This window comes from Lytechinus variegatus, chromosome 5 (genome assembly GCF_018143015.1).
Source record: "Lytechinus variegatus isolate NC3 chromosome 5, Lvar_3.0, whole genome shotgun sequence".
NCBI classification, from domain to species: domain Eukaryota; kingdom Metazoa; phylum Echinodermata; class Echinoidea; order Temnopleuroida; family Toxopneustidae; genus Lytechinus; species Lytechinus variegatus.
Window position 1 is genome coordinate 24,532,198 of NC_054744.1, and position 11,980 is coordinate 24,544,177.

The 11,980-nt window shown below is 38.2% G+C and overlaps 1 protein-coding gene across 1 annotated transcript; it reads left to right on the forward strand.

The window, feature by feature from the left end:
* The first annotated feature begins 697 nt into the window (after window positions 1-697).
* On the forward strand, window positions 698-10,195 carry LOC121414969 (cytochrome P450 2D6-like). The gene is made up of 5 exons (XM_041608013.1): window positions 698-1,058; window positions 5,946-6,451; window positions 7,015-7,149; window positions 7,642-7,981; window positions 8,354-10,195. Exons 1-5 carry the CDS (start codon window positions 698-700, stop codon window positions 8,557-8,559), a joined length of 1,548 nt encoding a protein of 515 aa, XP_041463947.1. The 3' UTR covers window positions 8,560-10,195.
* Window positions 10,196-11,980: the final 1,785 nt, after the last annotated feature.

Sequence of the window (11,980 nt, forward strand, 5' to 3'; positions counted from 1 at the left end):
CGCCAAATTGTCATGCGCTATTCATGCAGGCGTTAGTATAATGTAACAAAAATCACCCTGAATCAATGGAGCAGCGCAGACGATGTACCTTATTCAAACATAATACCCAGTTTTTTAGTTCTAGTTTTATTTCGACGGGTTGTGCCCTCAAGGAAAGGAGGAATATTTTTTGTGGAAATTTTCTGATTCTATAAGAAAAAACGGAGAATCTCGAAGGAGGTATGTTTATTTACATTTCTGTATTTGTCTAGTGTATAGAAGTCATCCTAAATCAGGCTACTGCATGGTTAACCTTTATATTACTATAGTCACTGTCTCATGTCTCAATGGCCAAGGTTGTGTGTTATTTTCAAACAAAGTTTATAAAAATGTCATCAGTTTCGTTTTCAGCACACACATAACTTTAAGTAATGCAATGTGATTGAGAAGAAAATCTGATAATGTAATCGAATTTCCCCATTTACAACATGTATAGGAGCGGTCAAATAAATAAATAAACTGATCTTCTACATTCTGTGAGATAACGTAAGCTGATGAAAACATCTCGGCACGAGATAAGCATGATAAGCTTGGCAGATACTACTCAAACATACTTATGCAATCGATTATTTGCTTGCATGTTCGGCATGTTCGAGAAAATGCAATGTATTTATACGATTAATCGTATCAATACATTAACACTCCTATTTTGCAGAAAATGTCGATGTTTGCAGAGATGATTTCGGCGTCGTATCTGGCTACGACCGCGGCCACTTTCTTCATTGGATACCTCCTTGTCAAACAGCTATTTGGTAAACGATACAGGCTCCCGCCTGGTCCAAAGGGTTGGCCTTTCATCGGATCGTACCCAACCATTGTATCAGGAAAGTATGACCAAAGGGAACTTTTTGGCATGTGGGCTGAGGAGTATGGGAATATCTACACGTTCAACGTCTTTGGGACCCGATTCGTCATCTTGAACAGTCACGACCTAGTCCAAGAAGCGTTTCAGAGCCCCGACATCAACGATCGCGCCCCGATACTTCCTTGTAATAGGGCCCTGAACAGACCAAACACGGGTGAGTTGAGAGAGACCGTTTTAGTCGGCTAAAGATTAATTAAAACTTTATACAATTTTTCGGGGTCAAGAGGATGCGGGGTGTACAAATCCTTCTCAAAAAGCAAGAACTACCCGTAAATCATGTTATAGCATGATTAACGCAATGAAATGAAACCTCCTCGGAGATATCGGGCAACCTATTATGGAAAAGATATGAACACATCAAGGGTAATTCGAAATGCAACCGTTACTTTATAAACACCTCAACGTGTAGGGAGCCCTATTATCTGTTTTGATACTAAAGGATAAGTTATAGCGCCACTTTATTGCAGAAAAATACAGCTAGATAGGTGCAACTTTTGTGCGGGGACTTCCCATTGCTCCGCGAAGTATTTTAACGGATTTCAAGGTGGCGAGTGTATCCTTACTATAATTTGGCTAATCTTGTGTGTCCTTCCGTTTGTTTGAAGCAGCTTTTCTCCGTGGTTTTCCACTCAATCGAGCTGGATTTTTTTCTAAACATGGTTAAATTGTTCACAGATTGTCATGAGGGGGGTTGTTCGTGGTATTTTGGTCGCATTATTTAAAGTTTTTTTACAATTCGTAACTTTTTGGCATTCATTATGAAAGATTTCTGCCTAAATGAGACAGAAAATCGTGTACAAATCTTGAACGCACACACAGGTCACGGAGTGACCCTGAGTGCAAACAGCTGACAGTGTTACAACGTAGGGGTAATACATTTTCACAATAGGGGTGATTAAACTCACTGGAGGGACTTTAATTCACTTATAACAAAGAAATGTGTACTACAGTACTCCTGTTGAATGCTCTGATGAAAATTATATGAGTTTCACATTCATTTGAACGGGAGGACAAGATTATTGTATATATCGAGTGCATTATGCATAAATCATACTACCATTGCGACCCCTGCCCGGCCGATGGTTCAGGCATGACGATCCTGAGTGACGTCACCGATAGAGACCTCAAATGCCAGGAGAGCCTATTCGACAACTAACTTCATCTAAAAAACACGTATTGAAGATAACATCCAATGGGGAAATGGCTTTCATTTTCATGAAATATACATTCCGTTCCTCAATAAATCTTTAACCCCGTCGTTAACTGCTCATTCATTCTCGAGCAATGGGGGAATGAATACAGAGTGTCTCAAAGCTTGTGTGAAAAAAGTTGCATTCCATAGAACTTCTGCCAAAAAGCAATGCGTAAGGGAAAGATTAGCTCCAAAAGACAAATAGATGAGTTAATCAAATGGAATGAATCATGAAAATCAGTGAAATATACTTTCTCCTGTACTCATTACTGAATACCCCGACTTGATACGATTAATTTTCCCCCTCTCCATCAACTTTTAAGAAAAAGGGTGCATATTTTCATAAAAATATCATGTGTTATATCGACGGACGCCCGTGCGTACGAGCAGGAGGAAGCCAAATGTCTCGTATTTTTCCTAATGCTTTTCGCAGCCCTGAGTATAGCTTCGAAGTATTCCCAGTCCCTTACCTTTCTCGGGTCAGCGAAATACAAAGCACGGTATACGGTACTTACTAACACTCATGCGCTGGCTGCATGTACACATATTCCCTTTTTACACAGGATTTTCTTAACCCCGGACTATCGCTAACCCCGTACTATCCTTAACCCCGTACTATTTTTTTCCTTTTCACACATGTCAAATTGTTATTGCTAACCCCGGATAAGGAATGCTTGCTTTTTACACACGAAACTCGCTAACCCCGGACTAGTGGTTTTTGTCGATCATTCGTAGTACAAGTGCTTCACTCGTACACTTTTTACACACGCTACAATTTCCTTAACCCCGTACTATAGGTAGGGCCAAATTGCCATTTAGCCCCACCTATAGTACGGGGTTAAGCTTAGCCCAATTTCGTTTTACACATGCGATCTTAACCCCGTACTATTGCTCTTAGCACCGCAATTGGTGGGATAACCTTGCTTTTTTGCAGGGCCAAATAATCCCGTACTATAGGTGGGGTTAGCCCACTTTGCAAAAACGCTGTGTAAAACGAAAGTGGGCTAAGCTTAACCCCGTACTATAGGTGGGGCTAAATTGCCATTTAGCCCCACCAATAGTACGGGGTTAAGGAAATTTTAGCCTGTCTAAAAAGGGTAATATATGCATGTGTAGCGCTGCTGAAACGTAAACAACATACCGTAATCGGCCGATGTCCTCAGTGGTTACCGTACAAAATGTGGGCAGTTGTCACAAAGAGGTTAACCCTATTCTGACTTGGCTTTTTGAAAACAAGTGTTGACTGGGGGTTTGCTGGGGGGTGAGGGTCTACATCTAATGTTTCTGCCCAGTTTCATTAACACATCCTTTGTATTTAATCCTATATTTTAACAGATTGGGCTACCTGCTACTCAACGCTCCAAAATCAAACTGTGCCGTGCTCTGTTGTACACAGTTGAACAGTGCATGGTTAGTATTTTGACGTAAAATGTAATATTTATATTGAATGATTGATGCCGCAGTAAATCTAAATTCCAACATATGATGAAGTTGTTTGGTTGAGTCAGATAATCAACTCAGTGCTAAGTTCCAAAACCCAAAATTAAAATTGTCTTAAATAGATTTGCTATCAACCCTTTTATTTAAAGGCAAATTTGATCAGATTTTCTTCTGCAAATTGGCAACACTGGCATTTTTTTTTTGCTACACATATTTTGTTTGACATGTATTCTACAAAACTCTGTTGTACATATGTAGATGTTTATTAAAAATGTAGATATGAATAATACAGTGTAAAAATGGTTTATCGCTTCAACAGCCAATACCGTGTATAACAGACATACGGGACCTTATGCATTATGCCATCTCAAATATTATGATCTTTTCATCTGTATACTGTTGTAGCATATTTTGCCTTTAATTAACATGATATTTTTATGAAAAAAGACATAATCTAACATACACGTATCAATATTGTTATTTATTTGAATGAAATTATAATCAGTGAAGATGCCCATATAACTTTTAAAAGACACAATAATTCCATACTACATTTACAGTGTACTTTCTAAGATTTTTATCAATTATTTCAATGCATAACTATTTGATCCACCAGTAAAAAAAAAGATATCTAAAACCTCTAAAAAAAAAATTAAAATGCCCATGTAAGCCATACAAATCTTATCTTTTTATCACAATTAACATCTAAAACCTTTTCTCTCTCTCTCTCTATTTCGCTCTTTTGTATTCTTTAATTTCTCTATCTCTCTCTTCACCTCTCTCTCTGATTTTGTCACTGTCTCTCTCATTTTCCCCACTATCCCTCTCTCTCATTCATTTTCCCCGTGTGGGTCTCTTTCATTTTCTCCTTGGTCTCTCTGTCATTCATTTTCCCCTCTGTCTCTCATTTTCCCCATTCTCTGTCTCTCATTTTCCTCACTGTCTGTCTGACTCATTTTTCCAACCACTGTTTCTGTCTCACTCATTTTATCACCCCCCCCCCCTTTCTCTTACTCTCACTTCTTTTTGACATCCTGCCATACTTATATATGATTGAGCAACCTTTAATTTAAAAATTACAAACAACTGCAGTCTAATATGCATTGTAAGGTACATGTGCAATGTACTTACATATTTATTTCCGACCCAATACATGTAATCCTAACATTTCTATATCACAATAATTGCCTCTTGACTGCTTACTGAATACACCGTGTTCTAATACATTTTTCCATTTTATAGTTAGATTTGGATTTCACTCTGTAATGATTATTGAAGTTCTTCCTCCAGTTCAACCCAAGATGCTTAACTTAATTGAACCTCCTATCTATATTGAAAGAGAAGTCTGCTATAAATCAGGGGCGGTATTCTGAACATTGTCTTTTCTCCATATTTTATCTTATCTCAGAGATATGACAAAATCGGTATTCTGGTGGATGTCATAACTTTTGTCACAAAAATTGTCATAAATTTTGTCTCTTCTCTTTAGCGCGCAGCAAAAATACGCGGCTTTAAATGCGCGTAATCCTTTTATACAAGCAAAAGATATGACAAAAGTTATGACAGGGGGTAGCAGTCATAAATTTTGTCATATCTTTTAGTACCAAATATCCCGATACCCTGTCGACTGAATGTCAAGCAAATAATTATATTATTTAGATTAGATTATGGTATTAGTTTCACTCATCTTCCATGACAATTTTCACAATTATTTCTTCATGCTACAATTACTTAGGCCCTACATATTTATTCCTCCTTTTTTTCTCTGTTTTTCTTACTTTTCTACCTCTCCTCTAAAATTCTTCACAGCTCCCTGTCTCTCTTTGTAATTAAGCGCATCAATATACGCGTAGTTGCGCGATGCCAGCAACTGGTTTGGGGATACGCCCTACCTGCCACGGGGCTTTCCTATTGGCTAGAAGGGCTCCAACTGGGAACTAACGATGATTTTGATTGGTTTGCTTCCGAATAGATGGGTGGCAACTTTGAGAGATATGACAGGGAAAAGACAATGTTCAGAATACCGATTTGTGACAATCATAGCGGTGTCACATCTCGGAGAGAAATGACAAAATTTATGACAAAAGTTATGACAAAGTTACAGAATACCACCCCTGTTGTCTAAATATATGTCATCAATAAACTGCTCGGCTTTCAGTGTAAATAGGCAGTCTAGCTGTACATACAAGAATGTCACCCCCTCCCCTCCCCCCCCCAACACACTTTGGTAAAGAAAAATGACTCCTACACCCTGTGTTGCCACGGGTAATTGCTGCTAGTATTTGAAAATCGTTCAGCTTATCAACTTAATTGTATACCCGTGTCCGATTATGAAGTAAAAAAGTTATACTTTGCCAACATTTAGTGTTGAAAGATGTATTTGATTTTTTTTCTTAATTTATTTTCAAGGACTCGGGTTAATCTCAGAAAACGAAGGCCCATTCTGGAAAGAACAACGTCGTTTTGTCATCAGTAACCTCCGTAACGTGAGGAAATCAAACAACAATTTTGAGGATTTGGTGATGGCGGAAGCGGCCAAACTTGTCAAAGAATTCGCCAGCCGGAAGTGTGTTGCCTTCGATCCAGCCGACAGTATTTTTGTCACGGCATCCAACGTCGTCATCGGCATCGTGACAGGAAAGACCTATGACTACAACGACGAGGAGTTCGTGGAGCTCACCAAGAAGGCGCGGGCGATCTTTGAGTGGATGGGTCCAGGATCATTCTTCTACCATGTCCCAGTACTGTCCTACATGCCTTTCGAGATCAACAAGATGGGAGATGTCGCTGCTAAGGGTATGTTCGACTTTCTGGACAAGATCTTGCAGAGACATCGGCAGTCCTATGACCCGGCAGACAAGCCAACAGACTTGATAGAGGATTTTCTACATGAACAGGCGAAACGAAATGCAAAGGTAACCTAGCGAATAAATGAGGTTTAATCCCAGGTAATACAGTATCAAATAAGTCGTTAAGTTGATATGGCATTCCAGACTCTGAACTGTGAGATCTAACAGGGTTGTTCTTCTCCTATAGGCTTTATATGTGTCGTTGTGTCATTGACAACACAAATTCAACGCACTCATCTTTGCTTTTAGAAAATGGTTATTACCTGCTTCCATTAAGAAAAAAAAATGGCACCCTGAATGAGAAAGTACAGCTTTTACAGTATTATCAGCCCGTAGCCGGAAAAAAAACTCACCCGGCAAATCTGCAAATATTAAACGAAAAATTCATAATTATCGATTTTATAAAGCAGCACTACCTAGCTGTGGCATGTCACCATGTTTAAGACAGATTATTGCGCCATTCCCATATTATGTGTATGGCGCCATAATCTGTCTTAAAACATCGGAAAGTGCCTTATCTTTCTAATAAGTATTCGATTTGTGGAAACCAGAATGCAACGAGCCATTCTCCATTCTTCATGCTACAAATAAATTAGATGACCACTTCATATCCTTCTTGTTTTTTACAGAACATGGATGTGGGATCGTTCAATGATCTATGCCTTAAACAGGTTCTATGGGATCTGATTCTGGGTGGCTTTGAGACTGTCTCTACTAGCATTTTGTGGTACTTTCTCCTCATGGCCCAACACCCAGATATACAGGTAAATTCCTAGTCTCTTGAAATCATCCTACATTCTCAAGTTGAATGGACAATCGTATATGGTTTTCTCCTTTACCATGTTCACCATGTTCACTAAGCACACGACATTTATTCTAATTTACGCTATGCAAAGAATTGCCACCCAACACCTCTGCAAAAAATAATAATATACATGTCTTAAATGTCTAAATTGTGTCTTACTGGAATGAACAGTTCGGTTCAACAAAATTATCACAATTTGTCAGTTGATGGCTTTATATTTCCATATACTGCCAAAAAAGACATTGTTACTTTTTATTTTCAACCGCCCCTTGATAGTTATCCCGCGTTCACCTAATTTCGCTGCCTTTAATGGAACAATATTCATGATATTTGTCTCAAGCTCACTTGTTCTGCACAAACTCCCTAATGACCTCGATTTTGTCTGGCCAGGTTATCTATATTTTAAAAGCCAAAGTTGAGGGAATGGCATTTCTTATCCGTTTCATCACAGGCCAATGTCCAGGCCGAGCTCGATAAGGTCGTCGGGCGGGATCGTCTCCCATCCCTGTCCGACCGCCACAAACTTCCCCACACGGAATCGACCATGGTGGAATGCTACCGAATCTGTAGGGTTCTCCCTACGCAAATCCCACACCGTACTCGTTGCGACGTGAGGCTCGGAGGCTACGACATCCCGAAGGGAACGAACGTCGCCACGAATGCCTACATGCTCGCGTCCTCGGCCGCTGTCTGGAGTGATCCCGAAAAGTTCGTCCCGGACAGATTCATCGATAAAGAGTCGGGACTGTTCGACAGCAAACTGGAAGCTAAACTTATGGAATTCGGAAGTGGTAAGTGGTAACTTAGCGTGGAGTTAGTACGAGTGGGGTATTTTATGAAGCTGTTCTTTAAGTTACCATTTTTGCGTCAGACCGGAACATGTTTTGGTGCGCTTAACTAGGTTCTCATTCCTTTTGATTGCCATCTAGAATCACATGAATTTAAATCATTGTTGTTGCATGACTAGTATCCTAGGAGTAGTATCAGTATCTAAAATAATTGAACTGGCACAACTTGGCACATGGGTAAAAAGTTCTAAAAAGTCGTGAACAAGCGAACATCTCGAAATTTTGGTCGCCATCAACACCAAAGCCGTTGATGTCTTAATGGTATTATCCATGTACATGTAGCAATGACAATTTATTACGATTTTCTTTCTTCAGGTCGGAGGGTATGTCCCGCAGAACAACTGGCTCGTACAGAACTCTTTGTGTTTTTTACACACATCTTACATCGCTTCACCCTTAAACTACCGGAAGGGACACCCATTTCTATGGCGGGAAAGTGTGGTTTGACGTTCCATCCTGACCCCTTTAAATTCGAAGCGGTTCCCCGAAATTCAACCATCGAAGAAGGGGCTTTCCTATAGACATGATAGAGGGTTGCCGGAATTGTAGAATATGTGACCAGCCAACTCAAAACCAACCCGAAGTCGCTATGGAGGCTTCTCTCTTTTCTTATTTCTTGAAGCTCTAACTGAAATTTCTTTCTTTTTCAATGAAATATTGGTTTCCGTTATTGTTGATCAAAGCTTTAGAGGATGTTCCTTTTTCGTCTGGATAATCATTTTGGCGACTTATTGTTGGTCTTTAGGTGGCTAGTCACGTCGTGGCAGGTCATGATTGTGGTTTCAATTATTTTGCACAATGTTCAGATCTGTATTCAGTATACTTACTGGACAAACCGATATTATATTGTTTTCAATAACCTTTCTTAATTTCCAAAAGAATGCTTAGTGAGATGATGAGCACAACTGCAATCATATGATTGATTTCTGGGATACTATTTTTTGTATTCTTACAGATATTTAGGTGAGGGAAAGAAAGTAAGATAAAGTATATTATTGTAAGCAATGAGGTTGAAAGAGTTTACTTCCAAAGTTAAGTGGCGGAGTATTATCTAGCATAATGGTCACAGGTGAATTAAATACGGGAAATAAGGTATATGGTGTATGACAATAATTTGGTATGTTATTTCGATTTACGAATTATCGTTTTTGTAGTATGACGTAGGTTATGGGTATTTATCATAGTCAAAGCAGACGTGATTATTATTCAATATAATGCGAGAATATTGTTGTTGGAGAATACGGGGTGGGAAATGGAGTATATTGTATAAAGTTTGGCATTGAAAGAAAAAAAATGAAAAGTGAAAGGGAAAAGTGCAAAATATGAAATCACTTTTTGTATTAAAATTAAGAGTCCGCAACAAAAATAGTGTAACATAGGTACAGACATTTGTTGAAAAGCAGCCCTTACTTTTGTTTCATCGAAACAAAAGTCTGTAATTTTTTTTTATATGTATTTTTCCCAAGTTATTTTGAAATTCTAAAGGCACCACATCATTTGTCATATTCATTTGTCTGAAGAAAGTCCGAAATGTTGTCAAGCGAGATAGACTTTCCCCAAAATACACTCCCGTCTGTTTATATCATAACATATCAATTATTCCCATTCCGAAGTATAGATTTGTGTGATCAAGTAAATGCTGAAATATGAGTGCAAATTAGAATGTGCAAATTAAAATTTGTTTTATGCGTGGCAAGACCATATGGATTTTTGAATTGACCACGTGTTAAGGTATCGTGTACGCTACATAGAGGGCAGTATAGGTAGAGAAATTATTTTGGCCTGTTGCAAGTGTTGCAATAATAGGTAGCGTTTTAAAAGGAAAGTATATCTACACTTTCATTCAAGCACAAAAACACAAAGTAGATGTTAAACTAAATAATTGTCGATATGTAGTACATGTACATCAATATGAATTTCCAATATAGGTTCTCACATTTAACCTAAAAATTGGGAAACTGTAAACAAAATAATTGGAGGTGATTTCTCACCGAAAAAAAATGGCTATTACAATGGTAAAATCTTTTTGATGAGATTTTGCGGATTTTTTTCGCACTTCCCTTTCTGCCCCTATTGATTCACCACCTGTGTCAACGTAAAGCCAGCTGCAAAATTCATAAATGTAATACTTTGGGTTTGGATAAATTTTCAACGATACGGAGCGTGTTTAAAACCTGTTAATATGTTTGGTACCTAGATACTTAGATACAAGGCGTGTGTGTGTATGACTGAAAACGTATATAATCGAACCAAATCTGTATTCCCCATCCTATCGGAAGTCACCCGTAAATGATCACTGATCGATCGTTAAAAGCACACGGTACTGTTACGGTGACAGATTCGAAAATAGTTTATTCACCATCTCATGATAATCTTTATGAGTCAATGCATTGCATGAAATGGATTTGATTTTTTTTCTTAAAAAATGTGAGCTGTAGACATAGGGTTCCAATGTGTGTGATATGGAATAAGAATGAAGCTCTATGAAGCCTTGAAAATCATTGCTTACTCCTTCAAAAAGTGAAACTAAAGTGAATGGAAATACTATCCTACATTTAATCCATATCGTAACGTCTTTGGTAGGGCATAACTCTGCCACTTTCTACCCAAGCATTATTCAGTACAATCTGACCACGTAGGACCTAACGCGAAGTAGTATGCCTTTAAATTCACTTTTGTTGGTACAAACGTTGTTTGCGGGCAGGCAAGGGTTCAAAGGTCAAATATTTAGCATTGTTTATTGTCAATGAACTTTAGCCATGTTGGGGGTATTTGGAGAATTGCCGTCATAACCTTGAAAGTGTATGGATCTAGTTCATGAACCTTGGACATAAGATAAATCAAGTATCGCTGAACATCATGACTGCATGAGTTTTATTCAAGGTCATTTAAGGTAAAAACAACTTTGAAAATGTTGGGGGTATTTGTCGAATTGCCATCATGACTTTGAAATTTAATGAATCTAGATCATGAAATGTGGACATATGGGTAATCAAGTATCACTAATCGTCTTGCACAAGTCGTAGATCACATGATCATGGACAAATGTCATTTAGGGTCAAAGAACACAGTATTTCATTATCATATGAATGGTGTTCATTGTGAATATTATTCAATGGCGTTTTCAAAGTCAGCACTGCGGCTATATTGAATCGCGTGATGCAGGCGAGACTGCCGGAGGCATTCTACTTGTTTATGTTGTTTACCATGAACAATTTCAATGGTCATAATATTTTGCCTGTCAAATGGTTTGTCCGTGTTCACCCTATCTTATCTAAAAAAAAATCATAAATTTCAATTCAATCAAAAATCCAGACATCAATGATCTAACACATTTTCTTTCTGGTGAATAGAGTAATGCGGACACATATCCGTTATCTTGGATACAAAATAATGCAAAATGGGTACTTTTCAAATATGTTAGTAATCGAGCAAGGTATAATTAGACATTTTTATCACATTTTTAATAGATTATGAATTAAAATATAATTTTTGCAATGATGATTGTGTTAGATGCCTTATATTATATCCCCCATGTATTTCCATCAGACAATAATCTTTTCTAATAATTTTATCACAGGCCTATATTACCCGCAACTGTTTTCTTTCGTTTATTGCCTCAATGTATTATGAAAAATGTATGACGGGCTGACATCAAAGAAAGAGCAGGACATGTGGTGCCGACGACACCGGGACTGGGATATTAATCGTCTTAAATTGGTTCAGGTTAGCTGGCCAATGGACCTATCATCCCTTTTTTAATCATCTTTTGCATGGAACTTTAATCTATCCAGTAGCATCCATGATCTATTTAGCTGCTGGATCACGAATAAGGTGAACTGAACAATATCTAAAGGTGTGATGAGTCCTGGCTTTAATCGCGAGCTTTCTTATAGACAGCAGCTGACAGGGCAACTGACCGGTCGATGTCCTCTGTTAAAA

What these genes read in the sequence shown, in the direction of transcription:
- LOC121414969 (XM_041608013.1), top strand. Translation starts at nt 698, where the DNA reads ATGTCGATGTTTGCAGAGATGATTTCGGCGTCGTATCTGGCTACGACC. An exon ending in CCTGAACAGACCAAACACGG is followed by an intron (nt 1,059 to 5,945) that starts GTGAGTTGAGAG and finishes TTTATTTTCAAG; the next exon opens with GACTCGGGTTAATCTCAGAA. An exon ending in AGGCGAAACGAAATGCAAAG is followed by an intron (nt 6,452 to 7,014) that starts GTAACCTAGCGA and finishes TGTTTTTTACAG; the next exon opens with AACATGGATGTGGGATCGTT.